The sequence below is a fragment of the Dermacentor andersoni genome, chromosome 9 (assembly GCF_023375885.2).
Source record: "Dermacentor andersoni chromosome 9, qqDerAnde1_hic_scaffold, whole genome shotgun sequence".
Lineage (NCBI taxonomy): Eukaryota > Metazoa > Arthropoda > Arachnida > Ixodida > Ixodidae > Dermacentor > Dermacentor andersoni.
In genome coordinates, this window is record NC_092822.1 from 56,173,048 (window position 1) to 56,193,798 (window position 20,751).

Below are 20,751 nucleotides of genomic sequence, written 5' to 3' on the forward strand. Positions count from 1 at the left end.
GATGATTGTCTAGGTTATGCAAATGCGTTTGCACAGCACACATACTTTCTTACTCAACTTCCATTGCAGCTGATTGGGCAAAGTATGATGGTGCACCATTTGGCATTTTGAGATGTTGCAGTGCCCCTTTAATTTTTACGGGCCCCACAGATAAGTAACCGAAGTAAAGGCTGGTATCTCACTGTCTCCCTTAGCAGTGTTAAACTTTTGTTCCTGTGCATATTGGAATAAGCTAGTGAAGCACTGAGCTTCTGTCGAATAGTACAGGGGCATATGCTCACTTCTCACAGTTTCCTGATAAAGGTGCATGTTCATTTGTTTTTCAAGATATGCGTATGTAGTGTCAATCTTCTTGGTTGCCTTTGAATGTGGTATAGAGGGAGTTGCAGCAAACTTTTTTTTTGTGCCAGCTTGTGTCGAGCTATAGAATGTCCGGGTGTGCACTACATGAATGCAACTGAGCCAGTATTGTTCCCTGTCCTCTTGAGCAAAAAAATGCATTCTACTACGAGGTCGTGATTAAATAACAAAAGATGAATTAGCCAACTCTTAAAGTCCTTACATGTGAAACAGAAGTTGCAAACTGTATTGAGCAAAATCCAAATGATCTCCTTCCATTAACAAATAGCTGTTGGGATTTTCGTTGTTTCATGCTTCGTAGGAAGTAGGTGGTATCTGAAAAATGTACATGACTTAGCTGAGACACCCTTTATGTGGGATATGATAGCAACCCTGTCTTTCATGTGGCCTATTGTGTAAATGATTACTGCTTCCAAAGTGCAGCTTCGGCGATAACTTGTTAGGTCATCTTCCCACACAATAACTGGATTTGATGGCATTGCTACTGTGTTCCCCTGTAATCAAGGTCTCAAACTTGTGTTATGGATCCAGTAGCTTGCATTTCACATGGCTTCCCGCAAGCCTGTTTGGGACATATTTGTCTGAGGGTGAGATGGTTTTCTGAAGCCAAGGTTAAGTGGAAATGTCGTGAACACTTACGAGGCCCATGTAGGTTGTGGACAGTAGGGGAGAGTTCCACTTTGTCTGTATGTGTCATACCTTTCACATTATGCTGGGTTACCGGAGACGTAAATGGCAGCAGCTGCATTGGTGGTGGCATGTTGTGGCTTAGAGTTTAACCAGAAAAGACACCGAACTATTGGTGCAGCAATTGACAATATTTCACTTAGCTGCTGGTGTAAAGCTTCAGCGCCGATGTAATCATCAGTGCACACTTCTTTTTAAAAATGTTTTCTTTGACCAAAACACTCGTGTAGCACAAAAATGTTTTGAATGCGTGGTTGGGCAATGTCACAAGATATTGCTGCCAGCGTTCTTACTGCCTTCCACATGTGCAGTAGCCTTTCATTCTGTGATAGGTAATACTTATGTGGGCAAGCTAAAGCATTCTGGTAGCTCTGCAAATTGCATATTCAAGACTCTTGCTTGAGGTGCTCTCATTCATGAGTTGTGACCAGGGGTATGCATGCTTCACTTGCCTGAAGAGCCTTCATCAACAAGCATTGCACCACTGCATACGACTTCTGTGACTCAAAATTTTGGTATTTGGTTTGCTTAATGGTTATGTGTGAACACAGAGTATGGTGCAAATGAGGGAAATCATCAGATTGGTAAAGCTTTCAACAATGTGTTGTGATAACTTTAATTATAACTAAAAATAGTAGTGATATATCAAACAATTTTTCTATTCCTTTTGAATTTGCCGTGTGTAAGTTTATTTAAGCACTGTAATTCCTTGTAAATGTCAGATTTATATTCTGTTCATCACTAAAAAATCTCTCTCTCCAGTTTGTTTCCAAAAGTGTAGTGTAGTTGTGATTCAACGCCTGAGAAAAAAAAAAAAAAAAAAACACTGAGGAAGTAAGTGAATCTTTGAGTTGGTATCTAGTTGTGCTGCATTGCTTGACAAGCTTGATTGAAATAACAAACTAAAAAAAGAGTTCTTCATTTCTAAACGTCACCAGTGGAATCTGAGCCAGTTTCACAATATCTTGACATGCAAATATATTTCTTTTTTGTATACTGGCACGAAAAATAGCAGTTGCATGTGGTAATGTTGTTCTTCTGTTATGTTCCTAATATACTTCAGATTACCCCAGTATGACTGTTTAGTGAAGCAGAGAATCTATCAAGGGCTTCATGGAATCTATTGCATCATCAGAGCCAAAGTTATTACTATATCATAACGCTGCAAACATGATCCTCTTTGAGATTTTGTTTCTTACCAGCCATGGTTGCTTATGGACTATGGTGTTGGGCTGCTAAGCATGGGGCCGTGGGATTGAATCCCGGCTGCGGTGGCCCCATTTCGATGGGGGTGAAATGCGAAAACACCCACATACTTAGATTTAGATGCACATTAAAGAAACCCAGGTGGTCCAAATTTCCGGAGTCCTCCACTATGCTGTGCCTCGTAATTAGATCATGGTTCTGGCACGTAAAACTCCGTAATTTTATTATTTCTTTATTTTTAATACTTTCTTCAGTAAGTGCTACATCAGTCCTGGCCCTACTAATACAGATGTGATGAAACAAAGGACTCTTGCACTTGGTACATTTCCCTTCATATGATCCTGTTTGGAATGTACTATTGCAGGGATTCAATATTACCTACTTTACACTGGTTGCACTGCATGCCAAAAGAACACATTACCATTTAACTTCTTCTCTGGTATTGTAGAATAGATGATACTTTTCCTCTCAAGCTTCTCATCTTAACTTGATTCCTCCTCGCATATTTGTGCTAATACTGTATAGCCATTATATCTAAAGTTATGATGGCACTTGTTGCTCTTCAACTTTGGTATAGTAGTATAGCTTCAGAATTACAAATCATCAATACAAAATCCTGATTCGAAATACTGTAGCTGCATTATTGCTGACATTACGACTCTACATTTTTAAAATATTTGGATTCTGATCAGTAGTTTCAGCGAAATATAAAGTTCCTGTTCTTGTGTAGCTCGTAATGCGCATTTGTGTGTAAACAGGTACATTTTCGTTATATTTGTCACTTTCATTATATGTTCGACTTGAACTTGCCTTACTTGAAACGAAATGTGTATTTCATGTCTTTGGGTAGAAGACAAAGTTTGTCTTCATGTAATACTGCTAGAGCAATGCTTTAGTTGCATGCTCCATGCTAACCATTGCAGCACGGTAAAAAGCGCAGAGTTTATGCATGATGTACTCTTGTGGATAAGTAAAATTCAAAAAAGTTAAGGCCAACTGTAGCACTTTCCTTTGTTTACACTTTTGGAACTTCATATAATGTTGGCATTATTTTGGCTTGTAAGCTTAGCCTGGGTACCGTCTTGTCTTTGACAAGTGTAACATTGGTGTTGTACGAGTGTCGTTTTGAGTGTTATAAGAGATGTTCTACTTTACAATTTTGCCTTTGTGTTTCAATTGACCATGATAGTACATTCTTGCAGCATTTATTCACATGAAAGACGTTGCAAAAAAGAAGTGTAAGGTCACATTATTTTGAAACCTGCTGCGTGCTGTTGCACTACCACCTAGATATATGAAACTGCAGAGCTGTGTGAGCTCTTAGGTTAAAGGGATGATAAAAGTGCTTTTAAGTAAAGTTAAAGTGATAGCTTATTGTGTCAATTAAGGTTTCCATGCAAAGCTTCCTTTTCACTATTAGAAAAAATTTGTAAATGAGAAAACAGCATAAATCTCGGACTAGGTAGGTGTATTGTAAGAGTACAATAACAGATACTGGGGCGTGACAAGTCTTAATTAATACTCTGAAATTGTTGTCAGCCGCACGTGATGAAAAAGGCTATTGTGTTTAAACAGGAGATAAAGTGCAGCTTCTACAGTTTTAGTCAATTTATCTATGCAAGATGCCACATGTCACTTGGCTTTTATGGCCATTTCTGTGGGATTGCGGCACCTCGCTTTGTTGGTGCCCTTGACCCAAAGAAGCCAGTAGCATGCAGCGGAGCATGACCTCCACAATCACTGGTGCAGCTTCTTAAGGCAGCATGTTTGCCTTGGGCAATTTGAACTGCAGAAGAATTGTGCAGCTCTGTTCAGTCATTATTTTGCTGTAACTAATTCGTCTGTTCGTATACCCAAGCGATGTGAGGTTTCTGACTGTGCTGTCTAACATCTAGGTTCATTGAATGCTTGCTTTTATGTCCCTTCGAGTGAGCCTAATAATTGCAGCATTTAGGGCCACGATATTCATGAATGGATGATTATCCTGGTGAATTTGAGTTACGCCCACTTATCATGGCTCTACTCTTGTGTGAGATGTTCATATGTTGCAAGTCGAGACAGTGTGACTTGTAATTTGCATTTGGACCGTGGAGCTGTCTTGGAGGTAATGAGCTCATGTGATCTCGCAACTCTGTTGTCTTGAATGTGCAAGCCTACCTCACTCATTTTGAAAGCAACACGTTCTCATGAATTCTCAACAAGTTCTCATGAATTTATTTGTGCATTGGTTAGTGTAGCTGAAGACAATAATTCTTTAGCCATAGAAAGTATAAATTTGGTGCCTTTTAGCATATTGCAGTTGACTTGGGTGATTGACTTACTCAGACTACATCTCACTAGTTGGTGTAAAATATGAGTTACACGCAGATACGTGGAATTTAAGTGAAACTTGAAGTTCATATCTGAGTGAAAGCCAGTATCCATAGAATGTGTTGATTTTTTTCTTTCTCCTTAATATGTTCAGGTCCAGAAATTGGAACCTGTAGAATTGTTGATGATCCCTGATTGTGGGATGGTTGCATGGGCTGTGGTTTATTTAGTAGTAGCAAGGTGGTGAGTTTGCAGAGCATTTGTTCTCTTCTGAGGAGCAGTAGAGAAAAAGGCAATTGTTGAACTCCCTATGAACGACTCATTCGTGCTCATTTGTGGCTGACATATACCTGACTGCCATTAGGATATCACTTGAGTTGACTCACTCCATCCGGGTGACAATGTTGACATCACAGAGTGGTACATGACAGCTTGTTTACAATGTTCAATAATTGATACACTACAATGTACTCGATAAAGACAATCTAGAAAATAAGCAGCTGGTTTTTTGGCCCTGCCTTGCTACATTGCACAGGGGAAGGATGAAGAAAGAAAAAGAAGGGAGTTATTGATGATGATAATAAATGAAAAGTAGTATGAATATAAAGCTATCTGATGCTACACTACTCGAGCTGTAGGTTTGGTGTCTCAAGAATACTAAAACTGTCCCCGCAGTCACTCCAGTACAGTTTCAATGAGGTCAACGACTGAAAATGAAGTTCTTTTTTCACAGTGGTTGGCGATGAGTACATGCAATATGGGATAGACAAAATACTAGAAGTAGGCTTTTCCACACCACTGGGCTACCTTACCCACCATGGCTGGCCTCATGCTTACAGCAGCATCGAGCCAAGGGTAGGCTTGCAAACAATGAGGACATAGTATGAGAGAGATGGTGGCTAGGATAGCAGCAACAGCTTGTGCGCTTGTGCTGTATAACCACTGTTCTGGGGACATCCCTCATCATGTGGGGTTCAAACGACATGTGCTGGGAAGTGGACTTTCAAAATTTTGCATATTCCCTATTGAGGATGCCTGAATCTGCACCGCTCGTGCACAGCTAAGGCAAATGGAAACATGCACGCTAGCGTCCCAGGCACTTGATGATATTCACAGTTTAACATGACCAGCAAGATGTGTGTAACACCTGTTGAATGGCACATGGAAGTGTGTCCTCTGCTCAAAGCTTTTTGGTGTGTGGCAGAAGATGCAGCAACCTTGTTGAGGATCACATTTCATCATGCTCTGGCCCAGCGCCACAAAACTGAATGACCAGGGTCTTATGGAAGGAAAAATTATGATTTGCCCAAGAGTAGCATGGAACTACAAACTTCCCCCACCTTTTGGACTTGTGCTGAACTAACCTGAAGTAAGGTGTAGGCTTTCGCTGCCTCACTTGTAGCTTTGCTGTTGAAGGACTCATGTCAGGAGTTTTTGTGGGCAAATTCTCCCTCAGCAGTGCCTTGGGATTGCTGTGAAAGTGACGTTTCTGATTAGGATTGCGTAAAGGCCAACTGCAAACGAAAATTTTGGCTTTGTAGAAAGCCTAGTTTCAGATAGCGCAGATATAGAACAGCTTCTGTGTGAAATTTGATGTGTTAATCATGAGAGGATGTCACAAAAGACATGCAGTTGTAGACAAAATAGAAAAAAACTATAAATGCCACCATTACCGTTTACCAGAAGTTATGCACAACTCAGAATGCGCATAACTCTGCGTGACTTCCAAAATCAGGCACAGCTCATGTCTGCTAGAGGTGTACTGAAAGTTCTCAGAAACGTGCTGTAGGCTGATGTCATATGCGCTAAACACCTTGTTGTACGCGTTGTCTGCTCAAGTGCATTTTAAAGGCTCAATAATCAATAATAAGAAAATCAGACGATTCCTAGTCCTATAACTTTATCAAGATTGCTTCAGTAGTATATTGCTAATTTGTTACCAGTTTAGTCCAATTGAAAATGCATTGTCGTTGGCCTTTTAGAGATCTTCGAGCAAAGCTGCGCAAACACGGCCCAAGTCCTATATGCCCTATGGCGATAGTCAATAAGGACCCATTTGTGGCTGCAGCAGTTAAAACATGTCAGAGTGAGCTCAGGAAGAGAGAGCACTAGCAAGTGTGGAAAGTTGTGCGGGTTGGCAAAATTTCATAATGAACAGCACAAGACAGGCAGCGGCTAAGAAATGAAATGGACGTGACAGGTGCCTGTCATGTCAGTTTCTCTTCTTAGTCCTTGTCTTTCTTGTGCTTTTCATTATGCAATGCCACCGGCATTGACTAACTACAAGTGCCCTTGCAAAAATATTAGAAAGCTGTTTACGTTACTAGTGTATGTAAGGGGCCGTGGAAAGACGAATGATGATTTGCGTCAGCCTTATTTGTGACTTTGCTTGTGGTATTATCCCTTCCCTTCTCCATTTGTTGTGAGAGTAGGAGACTTTACTGAAACTGAACATCTCTGCTGCTTTGGAATTGTTCAGCTGGTGCCAGATGAAAGTAAATGCGCACACGCACGTGCGCGCACTCACACGCTATCTGGCTGGCTGGTGAACCCATGCAGGTCATGGGCCAGCAATGATGTAGCATGTGTTCATCAAAGCTTTGAGTATATTATGATTGCTATAAAATACTTTTTTTTTTTACAGCTGCATGCCCCTACCATTGTCCTTAGTGATATGTTGGTTGCAACATCTGATTGATATAAAGCCTCCATTCCTTTACAACGTGGCTGTTCACAGTTGATGAATAAATTGCCCACAGCAAACAACTTTTAACATTGAACTGAACCTGGCACCATATTATTTGGCCTACGTTTAACTCTGTGTACTTAACTACAGTTTAAGGTCTATAGAGCATTAAACGAGTGTGCGCGTATGAGCAGCTTTGATACCACAGATTTTAAAAAGTCTCGTGCATTTAAGCAGCTTACTTCAACAATGGTGCACCGGTATATTTGGCAGCACATCTGCATTTACTGTTTATAATTATGTTTTGCTTCTTGTCTCATTGCCTCTCTTCTTTTGGTTGCTCTGATGAATTGACATATGCATGTTGTGTGAAATGTTAAAGCTGCGCTGCACTGAGCTCACTCTGTTAATACTTTATATGATGAAAACCTAGGTCACGATAATGTAAAACTGTTCCGCTTTGAGTGGTTCATCAAAAGTATTTTGGGACACGGCTGTTGTGCCTGTCTGTCAAGCAACGACAAGTCAAATGGGCGCGGCCCGCAAATATGTTTATATTGCTAAATGCAGGGCTAATGGTAGATTTGGGATCAGCTCGGAGTGAAATAGTTTTACGTTATGACAGACTTAATGACAACAAAATTGGATATGTGTGAGAGTGTTTGTGTCTCTTGTTTCGCTGCTTTTCAACTGAAAACTTTTCTTGTGCTGCATCGAACACTCCAAACCAATGTCCTGCTCAGTTCCGTCATCATTGTCTGTTTCAGTGGGGCATTCTCCCAGGTTGTGCTTGCGGAGAGTAAGGACACGCCAGGAGTCATGCACGCCATCAAGTGCATCGACAAAAAGGCCCTCAAGGGAAAAGAGGACTCTCTCGAAAACGAAATTAAGGTTCTCAGAAGGTCAGTGGTGAATGTTTTCCATGGAATTGTGCAAAGCATCAGTTGGGCATGTGCCTGAAAATGACGGCAATTTACTATTGACTTTGTGCATGTACCGATGCAGCGTCTAAAGTCATCAGTGGCATCACAAGCATTACACTCTTTGTCAAATGTTTCAAAGCTACTATGCATGTAGTCTGTCTGATCTGTACAAATGCCTTATCATTGCTCATTGGAATGGGTGATAGAATCAGGAGTGAGAAAAGAAAACAAAAACGCTCTTCTGGGCTACAGCAATGTCAGAAACAGCTTTGAATGGATGCCAGCATAGTTAGACATCTCGGTGCTTGTACACTTGACTGGAGAAGGCACATGCATATATAGTTAAGGAATGCATACTATGTCCCTTGACAGTGGCTCCTTTTTACTCTGAATATGGTTCACCGCAGAACACGACTATGTAGAGCTGAAGCTTGCCTAAAGGAGCCGGCCACAATGCATTGCATAATACACCTTTGCTTCCCATACACTCCTCAACGGATGCCTCAATCTGAGGTGATCTGAGTTAGGCCTACATCGTTGACACACAAATGGCTTGAATTTAAATCTGACTTCGGCTAGCTACCTAGGGCAGTTACAATGCATTTGTGCGGCATGACGTGTCCTGAATTTTTTTTTGTTTGCAGTGGAGTTAGGGCAATCTTTACGGCGATTTATGGCCGCATTTGTGCAGTCGGCAGGATTGGCGTCTCTCAGACAAATAAGGAGAGTTTGTATGCATGCACAGGTACAGCTATTGCTAGCCATAGCTTAACTCTTTCCCTACCATGGGGAAAATAGGTGTTTTTTTGTAGGTTATGCTAGATATCTTTTTCTGAAGGAACTACTGTACTGACTATTTTATTTAATACATAAACAAAGAGCAGAATGAAGGCACTCTTTACGCATAAAAGCTTTATTAACGAGATACGTATCATAAAAAGATATCAATTGCCAGAATTGAGATTGTGGAATAACACTGAACAAAGTTTATAAAGACACGTTTGTATCTACTAAGAAAAGTACATAACAAAAATGATGAGATATACAAGATGTATTGCCATCTCATAGGCACTATCTCCGAAAAAAAATCAGGATTTTCTTGAACAGGCATTCTGCTACAAAAATTTAACTGCAAGCACTACGGGCTGGTTTGCATCGTCATCGCTTTCAGAGTCTAAGGTCTCACAAAAGGTGCAGCATTCTCAGACTAGCTGCTGCTCGATCCATTGATAAAATGAGCCGTAGATAAAGCGGAATCATGAGATCTGCGATCTTTCGAAGCATGCACGTGGCTCCCGGAGGCAGCCATTCTTGCTTCTTAAGCTTTGACGATGATGAAACTTGGGAATTTGTTCAAAAGTCACTGTCTGTAGAAAAAAAAAAAGCGAACTGCTTAGAAAAACAAAAAATAGTTCTCCTCCTTCACGTCAGACAGCGCAGTGTGTCCGTGAGCAGTGCGGAAGGTCTCAAAATCGGCGTTTCGAGCCATTCGATGCACAATGGGCGTGGTACGGAACGAGGTAAAGCAGAGTGGACCTGTGTGGAAAAAGAGTGCTATAGGCATGAAAGGTACTTACATTATTTGGAAAGTTGTTCCTAATTTTTAAGTGTGGCCTAGGTTGTATCTGCTTGTAAGACAGCTGCATTTTATACACAGGTGCAGCACTTCTTGCCAAATGAGATGGTCAGCTCATATTTTTATGCCTCACTACAAGGTTTTTTTGTCCACTGAGCATGTCATTGCCCGGTATATATTTATGCTTAAAATAAATTGTACTTGAACTGTGTGTCGTGCTTCTGTCACAGTGCAGAACTATTACCCGCCGTGGTTGCTCAGTGGCTATGGTGTTAGGCTGCTGAGCACGAGGTCGCGGGATCGCATCCCGGCCACGGCGGCCGCATTTCGATGGGGGCGAAATGCGAAAACACCCGTGTACTTAGATTTAGGTGCACGTTAAAGAACCCCAGGTGGTCAAAATTTCCGGAGTCCTCCACTACAGCGTGCCTTATAATCAGAAAGTGGTTTTGGCATGTAAAACCCCATAATTAAATTAATTAGTTAGTGCAGAACTATTGTCTGTCGCTCTTTGCAGTGATAGGCCTGAATACAAAGACCACGAATCTGACATGGATGTGTGCACGTAAAAAGTTGTTGCAATTCTCTGCCAGTAAGAGGAAAGTGCCCCCCCTCCCCCCCCCCCAAATAAAAAATTTTTGCAGACATGGTGCATGACATCATTTTCATTTATCAACTATTCTTGAAGCTTTAGCTTAGGGACACAATGCTCACATAATCTTATGTATGACTTTTGCTTTTGTTTCTTATGATTTCTCGATGTTGCCACACCTCAACATAGCTATACTAGACCTCTGAGTTCTATGGAAGCAGGCTCAGCAGTAGATGCTGACATTTTTCATTATTAGCTGGTGAGCTTTTTTATTCATAGCAGCATTGCTTCATTTTACCACTTTCATTCTGTACACCTTCTTCAGGCTTTTAATAAATGCCATTGAGGTGTCGTAAACTTATTCTTGAACCCATTCTTCAATGAAGCATTTCATGGCTGCCTCTGTGATTGCCTGGAAAACAAAAAGGAAGCAGCTAGCAGCTGCCTGGTTTTACAAAAAGCGTGCTACCTGTATGTGTGCTGTTCAGTGAAACACATTCAGTTTCTTCTTTCATATCTCTAACTATCTTGTAGCAGCACTCTTTGTGGTGTTGTGTAGACGACCATTGACATCAGGGTCATGAAGACATTGAAATCCTCTTAGTGTTTCATTACTTTTAAGCTAATGGTTGCCAAGAAACTGCGTTTTATTTAAACTGTTCAAAATGCGCAACTGCTCCTTCTTGCAAAAGTGGCAGAACTGACCAATTCCTTGCAGTCTCTACAGATTTCTTGCAGTAATACAAGACACTGAAATAATATTACATATCAGACCCTAGTGAGCAGAAAGCAGCAATTGTTGAGTTGTACTTTATAGAGAAGCACCTGTTTTTGTGCCACGGGATAAGGTGATAAGTCATTAGAAGCAGATGTGCAGAATTCCTTGAAATACAACATCAGATGTTGAGAGCATATAACAGCCCTATGCACTAATTAATTGAAGTAAAATTACACTCAACAAATCAAATAAAATATTGACTATGACATTTCTGGGGCCCATACAGGTCCTTTGTTACACAGCCGTAGGCACAGCTGTGACTTGACATTGTGAACAAGAGACCCGTATTGGGCATCAAAATGTCACAATTCATATTTTATTTTATTTGGTGAGTGTCTGTTTATTTCAGTTTTGTTCTGTGCTAGCAAGGTGGGTTTTTGTCAAGCACTAGTACCCCAGTGAAAACACTCCATTCATACGACATCCGAATCATGTCCCAACGTCCATGCGCCATTTTGGATACAAATGGGACCTCCACTGGATGTCCAGTTTAGGGTATCCTATTACAGATGTCCCAAGGATATTGCACAATTATTTTTTCGTATATCCTGCCATGAATGCCCCAAGGTTATCCCACACGAACCTTTTTTGACATACACGTGAATATTTGTCCTCTAACTGAGGCCTCATCTTTGAGTGTCCTCGTGAGACGACACTCAAATGAATGCAGGTGTTCTTTAATATGTAGACTGGGCTTTTGTGTATTACAGAAGGGATTGCTAGTTCTCAAAGACATATGTTTTTTTCGCATCCGTTTCGGCGAAATATATCACAGAATTATTCCTGCTGCATTCTTTTTTTTCGTTGATAATGTTGACACTATTTACAGTCACTAAAACAGTGTGCAATGTTACAGCAAATTTAGGCAAGTCAAAAACAAATTATATATTTTGATGAACAGAGGTCCTTTATGCAGAATTTTGTTACAAATTGCAAAGTCAGTGAGAGCAAAAACAAAATGACAAAACAATGTATATTCCTCCGTAAATGAGATGAGGTGAATGATAAAGGTTGGATTAGCCTCACTCGGAATCAGTGGCGGGTTCATCTTATGATAGGCCAGATAAGTCGACTTGTTTACTTAGGTATTGCCAAGCAATGCACGCAAGAAGATTGCAATGCAGAAAATTCACTGTCATTGCAGGAGATCACCAGTAATGTTGAGTGTTTCTATCTTTATTGAAACAAATTCTGAATGATTTGGCTTTTAAAGGAAGCTCTAGCTCAAGCCCAACTCTGATGTCATCTATTCAAATACGTGTAAATTCAGAAATGCCTTTCTGAGATAAACACTGGGCCAGTTTTAATGAAACTTGCTGCATTTTCGAGAGAAAGTTCAATTCTAGTGAATGTTGGAAGTGGAATTTCGATTTATTCTGAATTTCTTAAAAGGAATTTTCAAAAATTGGCAAGCTTGAAAAAAAAAAAAAATAGAAGCACAAATTTACAAATTCGTATCTCTGCACCAAGAACAGATATTGCCATTCTGTAAACTGCACCTATTAAAACATCCAAAGTGGACAAATCTGATAGATCAATTTATATCTTACTGGAATTTGCTGCATTGTTTACAAGGAGTTTGTGAAAGTTCTATTCAGATATTAGTGCTTTATTTGAGAGCCATCTGTAATGTATTGATTTTATCCTTGTTAGATTTACTATTAGGTGCTATTTACAGAATTGGGATATCGTTTTTCCTTACCAAGTCGGGGTTGTAGACTTTATATTCTTGTTTTCTTAATATTTGTGGTATTTGCCAGTTTCTGTTCAAAAATTGACAACCTAAATCGAAAATTAGCAAGAAACAGTCACTAGATATATTTTTTTTTTACATGCGACAAGCCTGGTCAAGTTTGATGCAGCGGTTGCTGAGAAAAACGATTTCTCCTTTCCCATGCATTTAGATAGGAGCCCCCGAGCTAAAGCTTCCTTTTAATGTCTGAATCCATTATAAATTATAACATTGTAATCTGTATTAAATAAATTTATTAGTGCTGCATGCGTCTTGTAAAGAAACACGAAAATCCTTCCTTGTTACCTGCCTGTGTGTCTGTGCTATGGACACTGGAATGGTAAAAACACGAGCGAGATACAAATTAATTACCACTAAAATACTCATTTTGCCATGAGAAGGCTAAGTATATCTCCTTAAAGTATGGTGTGACTGTTGCTTGTAAAGAATTTTCTTTAAAGACATTCCAAAATTTAACATATTTTTAAGGACCTGCATTGGGTTTTGCTACCATAAAGGCCCAGTGTGCTTCATAAGGTACATCACTGTAGCTCTTGAAAGAATAAAGCATTATTCATTAAATTTACCTAATACAGATACAGTGTGAAAATGTCATTGGGTACCCAGAATTATTCAGATCTGGCAGATGGATTTCCTAGGACCTTAAGGTATTAAAACAGAACAGGAACTTGAAAAGAATTGTTCTAGTCCCTTGGCTGTGATACGACGTGCAAGCATGCATGAAGGGCCTGCATTTCTCCTCGCATAAAGGAAAACCTTGGTTGCACAAAAATTTACAGCATAAAACAGCATAAGAAGTGTCAGAACTGAGTTGAGGGAATTCAAGTTGACATACTGAGTCAAGGTATTGTTTCTGATCGACTAAGCGAAGCCTTGAGCCTTGTTCCATTGTTATCCTCTCACGTGCCCTACCAGCGCACCCTTGAGGCCTTCTGAACCATTTGTTGAACCGGTTCGGAGCAGCTCCTCTATTAGGTTCTGGTTTGGGTTCAATTTCAAGATGGACCGAAAAGTTATGGTTCAGTTACGGTTTTTCCGGAGTTCCGGAGCAGACGACACTGTAGAAGTGGCCGCCCAACAAATCAACACTTCTGTACCTGTCACAGTAGCCTTGTCTCTATGGTGTTGTTCGAGGTTGTGGATTTGATGCCGACTGTAGCAGTCGCACCTCAACAGGGGCGAAATGCAAAATCGCTCGTGGCTTAGATTTAGGAGCATGTTTAAGAATACCAGGTGGTCAAAATTAACCCAGAGCCCCCATTACCCCGTGCACATAAAGCCCCATGTGGCACATAAAGCCCCATAATTTAATTAAAAGTTAAACAATTTTGCCACGATGCGGTGCACTGTGTGAGGCAATGACAGTGCTAACCGTCTTGCTGGGTGTGAACTGTGGCACACAAGAACGCCTCAAGCAAATATGTCTTGCTGTGTGTTCTGTGTACTACATAGACACACAAGTGGCGTATGCAAGATAATGTGTAACATCAACTCACTCTCGTATCTCACTAAGCGCTTAAGAACCTGAACACTCATCATAAATATCACCGTTAATTATCATCAATCAGCACGAATTGCACAGAAAGCTTTGCTTATATCCATTCCTACAGAGCATGGGATCCACATAATTTCTTCTTACTTTCTTTTTAGCTTAAACCAGTTTGCCAGTATTATTACTCTAAGAATGTTCTCTACTGTTTGCTGGTTAGGACCAGGAGGTATACGAAGCTCCACTAACTTTTTACAGTTTGCTGTATGAGTGGATCCCAAATGATCTGTTCATGCCAGCGTTCCGTACTGCCCCTCCTTCTGCGAAGGCACTGACAGCGCTGGTCCACTGCCATTCAGTGTGGTGATTCCGGTCTCAAATTCTTTGCCTCAATACATCGTGAAATGAAAACACGAATGCATATAATAAATGTATAACACGAATGAACATGAATGTATAAAACTTAATGTGCATGCGTACCTTTCATCACGATGACCACCAATCAAGACAATAAATTTGTTAGTATTTTTGTTCGAAATTCTTTCTTACCTCTTTGTTGTTTGCTGCACAGCTTCGCTGGTCATCCACTTTCACAGAGTGGAATGGCTCATGAGTTTTTTTGTTGGGGATCACTTTCATCAAAATAGCTTTTGCTAATTCTTCACAGTCCTTACACTGTGGCCTTATAACTTTTGCATGTCGTATCATGTTTCTGAAAGAGATTGCTGCAGTTGTGACATGCAGCTCTTGCTGCAGGGAGATGAGTTGTTACCTCAACTGTGCGCCTTTGTTCTTGCAGGTTGAAGCATCCAAATATAGTACAGCTTCTGGAAACATATGAGGACAAAAACAAAGTCTACCTCGTTATGGAACTGTAAGTGTTAATTCTTTTCAGTCATTCAGGCATTGATGTTCTTGCATGAGCACTGAATCACTGTATGAAATTAAATAATGTACTAATGATTGACTTGCTGTGACTTCTATTTTATTCTTTCATTTAGTGAACAGTATAAGCTTGTTAGATATCTTATTCATATAATTTCCTGATTTGTGGTTTGAGCTAGTGAACACTGAATTACCGTGTGCAGATTATGTGTTTTGGGTCATGCAGCTTTTAATGCAATATGTTTTCCCTTGTGTTCTTTTACGTTTTTGTTTGTTCAAGCGTATCTGTTAGCTCCTTTCGTATACTAGTTAAAAAATTCCTTCCAGTTTGTACTTTTGTACTTTTGTACTATTCATTTGTCACCCTGCCTAATGGACTTATGTTGCGCGAAGTGCTCTTACTTTGCCATTCGTGGTTTGCTCCACACTTCTTCAAAGTAGTTATGATTACTGGAAACTTTCTGAAGATTTCTAAGCATGTTTAAATGTTTCAAGTAAATAGGCAGCTGTAATCATTTTCTTGTAATTACCTGTCCTGTGCATAGCAGAAAAATTGGAAATGAAAATAAAATTGCAAGCTTACTGGAGTGGAAATTCAGGCCAGTTGGTTACTCAAGATCATCTAATAACACTGTGTAAAATGAGGGACAAACATAGGAGATACACAACACTGACTTCCAAGTTGCTTTTTATTTTTCAGAAGGCACATGTGTATATATAGTCAACACACCCCAAACAATGCAATTTGCACCCTGCGCTAAAACACCTTTCTTTTTTGGTCAAGAAGAAAGATAAAAGGGGTGCTCACATGTTGCTCACCAAGTCTGTCAGTCAAGGTAATTTTTCTTGTATAGTCTTTTTCATGGTTCTTTTTTTAACAACAGGGAAACACTTTAATGATGTTGTGTTGTCAAAGAAGCTTACAAACTACAAGAGAAATAATTAAAATAGATTTGATTAACACATTTGGCGAGCAATCTGTGAGCACCCCTTTCCATCTTTCTTCTCGACAAGGAAAGGGTGTTTCGGTGCATGGTATAAACAACATAGTTTGCGCTGCATCGATTATAAACGTGCTTCCTCCGACAAATAAAAAGCCACCAAAAAGTCAGCAAAGATGCTGACGAACTTGATTGACACTGTAATGTTTGATGGGTGTCATGGTGCCAGTTTTAAATACAGTCAACGACCGATTTTTCGGACCCTCTAGGGAACTTAAAAACGTCAGAAAATTTAGGCAGTCCGAAAAAATGAATGCATGCAAAAAAAACGCATCTTTTTTCTTTCATTATCGGGTCTAGAGGTAAAGGATGAAGTACCAGGCTTCCGAAACCCTGCCAAAGCATCAGTGAAGTGGCTATAAAAAGAGGCGTTCAAAAACTCTGTATGCAGCCGAATGCCGATTTATTATGTACATGTGCATCGTCGGGCAGCCGGTGTTATTGCTGCAGTGGCTTGAAGAACTTGTTGATTGTTGTTTGGACGGCGTTCCGGTTGCATGCGATCATATTTGCCTCGATCTGAGCAAGGGTCATGTCAGCACTGTACACCAATGAAAGAGTCAACAGTGCTCGCGTCAATTCGGCGCTTGTAGGCGGCGCAGGCATTGGCTCCTCATTTTCAAATCGGAGTCTTCTGAATCCCCCACAACCTGACGGACTATTTCCTCGTCAGTCAGTTCTGCGCAGAAGTCGAGCTCGTTGTCAGCGTCAACAAACTGTTCAAAAGGTATTTTCGTGGATATGGAAACCCCAGCAGAGCGGAGGTCGTTGATCACGTCGTCCATGGCCGCCGAACTCCTTGCTCATGCCAGCCTGCGATCGGCCGCTCACGACTTGCTTAATAATGGCAGCTTTCTTCTCCATCGTTAACCGACGGTACTGCTTTCCGCGCTTCGATGCCATCGGCGAGGACGACGAAGACGGAGTGGGGGCAATCGAAGGCAAGCGAAATCCTCAAGTTGCGAACTTGAGGATTTGAGAACTTGAAGCACCTAGGCCTAGCGTCGCAGAGCACACTTGACACAACAGCACAACCACACACCACGCTAGCCAAAACGTGGCCAGCGCAAACAAACGAAATGGCGTCGCTCCGGAAACTCTGCCGAAGGCGGAAGTGCGGCGATGAACATAGCCAGTGTGGCCAGACCAAATCGGTGTGTGATGGCTAGATTCGGCTAGTTGTGCTTCAAAGCGCTGATATGCTTCAGCTGCAAGTCGATTTCCTTCGCAAGGGCGCTGCGTGAGGAGCCAAAGGACCTTCCATCGCGTCAAAAAGTCCGGAAAATTGGACGGCGGTGGGGTTCGAGCGTCCGAAACTTCAGATGTCCTTATACATTGATTCTATGGGGCTTGTGGCGGTACCGCGAAGACATCCGAAATGTCAGGCATGTCCGAAAATTTGGGCGTCCGAAAATTCAGTCGTTGACTGTACACTGCTGCCACTGGTTTAAAAAATTATTGGAGGTGACGTGAGTAGGTGAAACTCCCACAGCTGGGAATGGTGACTTGGCTTTTAGATAGCATAGAAGTGGCTGCCACTGGCATGTAGAGATCTGATGCTGCAAACCACTTCACCTTGATGACATGCAAAGGTTTGTGTTCTAGTTATACAGACGTGCTAATAACACTTAAGCTGGGCCTCAGTTACTGTGTATTGCAATTTCAAGATGTTATACAAGAACCTGACCATACATATTTTGTTTATCTAGTTAACTGCATCTATACTCAATGTTTGCTTTTCTCTGTTGCCTAGCGTGACTGCGTTAGAGAGTATTTGAGATTAAGCTTAACTGTGGTTAATGGGTTCATATACTTCAATTGTGTGGCAGATTGAGGTTGAGCAGCAAAAATGAGGCACAGACTTCTATTGCTTGATGTACCCGTAACTTGGCTCTTCATTGACTTCAGTTGGTGGCAGTTTTGGCTGGTTGGTATTTTATTATGTTGCATTGGTGTAACAGAGCAAAGTAGTAACAACAGAATGGCGTCAGACTGGGATGAGCACTAACATACTTGTATGTAGAGAATTTTTTAAAATCCGGTCTTCTTGCTGCACTACTTTCTGATAACCTAGATAAATCACCATGTTTTCACGGTAAACCTTAGTTGGAATATAGCGCTATCCCTATCTCATGTCATACTTTTGCTACTACATACATCTTGCTGTAAACCTTTGCTTCTTCATTTGTTTAAAGGGACACTAAAGTGAAAAATTTTCTTCTGCATCAGTAAATTACCGTTCTACAACACCAAAAACACCACTCTTACAACGATAAGGTGTTTGGTAAGCCAGAAAAAGCGCAAGAACGAAATACGGGTGGCGACGCCTACTTAAGTTCCTGCACCTGGGGGCTGTGACATCTTGCATTTTGATCGCATCTTCTAGGGCCTACTAATTATATATAGTGGTACAGATTGACTACATTGTGTTCCAAAGGAACCAAATATTAAATATGGCAAGTTTCGGGAACCTTTATTCAGCCAACGCAGCCCAAATGGGAAAACATACTTTGGAATCCCTGATGTCACGCTGACGTACCGGCGCTGGGGTTACGGCGCCAAAGTCAAATACTGATACTTGGACCTTCATTTTCTCATCTAATAATCAAACTATTTTTTTTAAATGACTGCCTGCAGGGTTCTCCAACAATGCTCCATTAGTCTAAACTGATTTATTGTTTCGCTTTAGTGTCCCTTTAAAACACTTATTTTACAACGAAAAGCTTTCCTCAGGCTCTGTTATATCGTAATTTAATATAAAAAGTTTGTCCAGGCTTGCTTAGGGAGCGACCTGTTAGGACACTCAGCAGAATCCTTGTAACAATTTGCAATTAATTTCTGATGCTTACTTTTTGGGGGAAGTAGGGGAGGGAAAGGTATTGTATAATTATCAGACTATGACAGAAGGGCCTTGCAAGACGTGAAATGGGGAAAAGCAGCAAGAGAAGATGGATTAGCAGTCAATTTAATCAGAGATGAAGGAGATATCATGCTTGAAAAGCTTGGGGCCCTTTATAAAAATGTCTCGCGACTTTAAGGGTTCCAGAGAACACGAAGAATGCCAACATTTTACTAATCATAAAAAAGGGAGACGTTAAAGAATTGAAAAATTATAGGCCCGTTAGCTTACTTTCAGTATTGTATAAAATATTCACCAAGATAATTTTCAATAGAGTGAGGGCAACACTTGACTTCAGTCAACCAAGAAAGCAGGCAGGCTTCTGGGAGGAATACTCTAAAGTGGATCACATCCATGTCATCTGTCAGGTAATTGGGAAGTCTGCAGAGTACAATCAACCTCTCTATGTGGCTTTCATAGATTATGAAAAGGCATTTGATTCAGTAGAAATACCAGCAGTCATAGAGACATTACATTATCAAGGAGTACAGGAGACATACGTGAATATCTTGGGAAATATGTACAAAAATTCTACAGCTACCTTGATTCTCCACAAGAAAAGTAGAAAGATACTTATAAAGAAAGGGGTCAGGCAAGGTAACACAATCTCTTCAATGCTATCCATTGTGTGCTTGGAAGAAATATTCAAGCTATTAAACTGGGAAAGCTTAAGAGTGAAAATCAACGGTGAATATCTCGGCAACCTTCGGTTTGCAGATGACATTGTCCTGTTCAGCATCACTGGGGACAAATCGGAACAAATGATTGAGAACCTTAGCAGAGAAAGTGTAAAAGTGGGGTTGAAGATTAATATGCAGAATACAAAGATAATGCTCCATAGCCTGGCAAGGGAACAAGTGTTCAGGATTGCCAGTCAGCCTCTAGAGTCTGTGAAGAAGTACGTTTATCTAGGTCAATTACTCACAAGGGACCCAGATCATGACAAGAAAATTTACACAAGAATAAAAATGGGTTGGTGGGCATATGGCAGTCATCGTCAAATTCCGACTGGAAGCTTACCACTATCATTGAAAAGAAAGGTGTACAAACCATGCATTATACCAGTGCTAACATATGGGGTAGAAATTTGGAGGTTGACAAAGAAGCTCGAGAACAAGTTAAAGGGCTCCTGAAATGGTTCGGACAAATTTTGTAGACACGTAGGGTACAGCTAAAGTTAATCATTTGCGCCACAATTTGTGTGAAACGTCTCATAATAAGAGAGCTACGGACGATTACTAGTTACCTTCCTCCATAGTCATGCATTTTCTCTTCAACTTGTTCGCCGAGTGATTGGGGCCAAGCTCCGCCTTCGCTGGCTCTGCGTCATGATGGCATGTCGTGTCGTCGACTTCCGGTTCTCTAGGAGCAAGCGCGCGAAGCCTCTCCAAACTCTCCACCAGCTGCTTGGCAGTTGACCCCAAGCGAGAGCTATCAAAGCAGCGTGCATTGCAAGCAATCTGTCGCAGCGCCGAACGTGTCTGGTATTCCAGTAGCCACAGGCTAGCTGGGTATTTCGTCAGAACGGTGGAGGCATAAACTCAAGAGCTGATGAAGGAACTTTAGCGTAGACATACGTGAGCTGCCTGATCGGTCTCTACGGTCC

General features: G+C 40.9%; 1 protein-coding gene across 1 annotated transcript in view; it reads left to right on the top strand.

Moving 5' to 3' along the window:
• The window catches only part of LOC126528061 (calcium/calmodulin-dependent protein kinase type 1-like), a 75,659-nt gene that overhangs the window by 18,293 nt on the left and 36,615 nt on the right, over positions 1 to 20,751 (top strand). The window contains exons 2-3 of the mRNA XM_050175919.2: positions 8,017 to 8,151; positions 15,160 to 15,234. Of these exons, the coding sequence (XP_050031876.1) occupies positions 8,017 to 8,151; positions 15,160 to 15,234 (210 nt within the window). The remainder of the gene's footprint in view (positions 1 to 8,016; positions 8,152 to 15,159; positions 15,235 to 20,751) is intronic.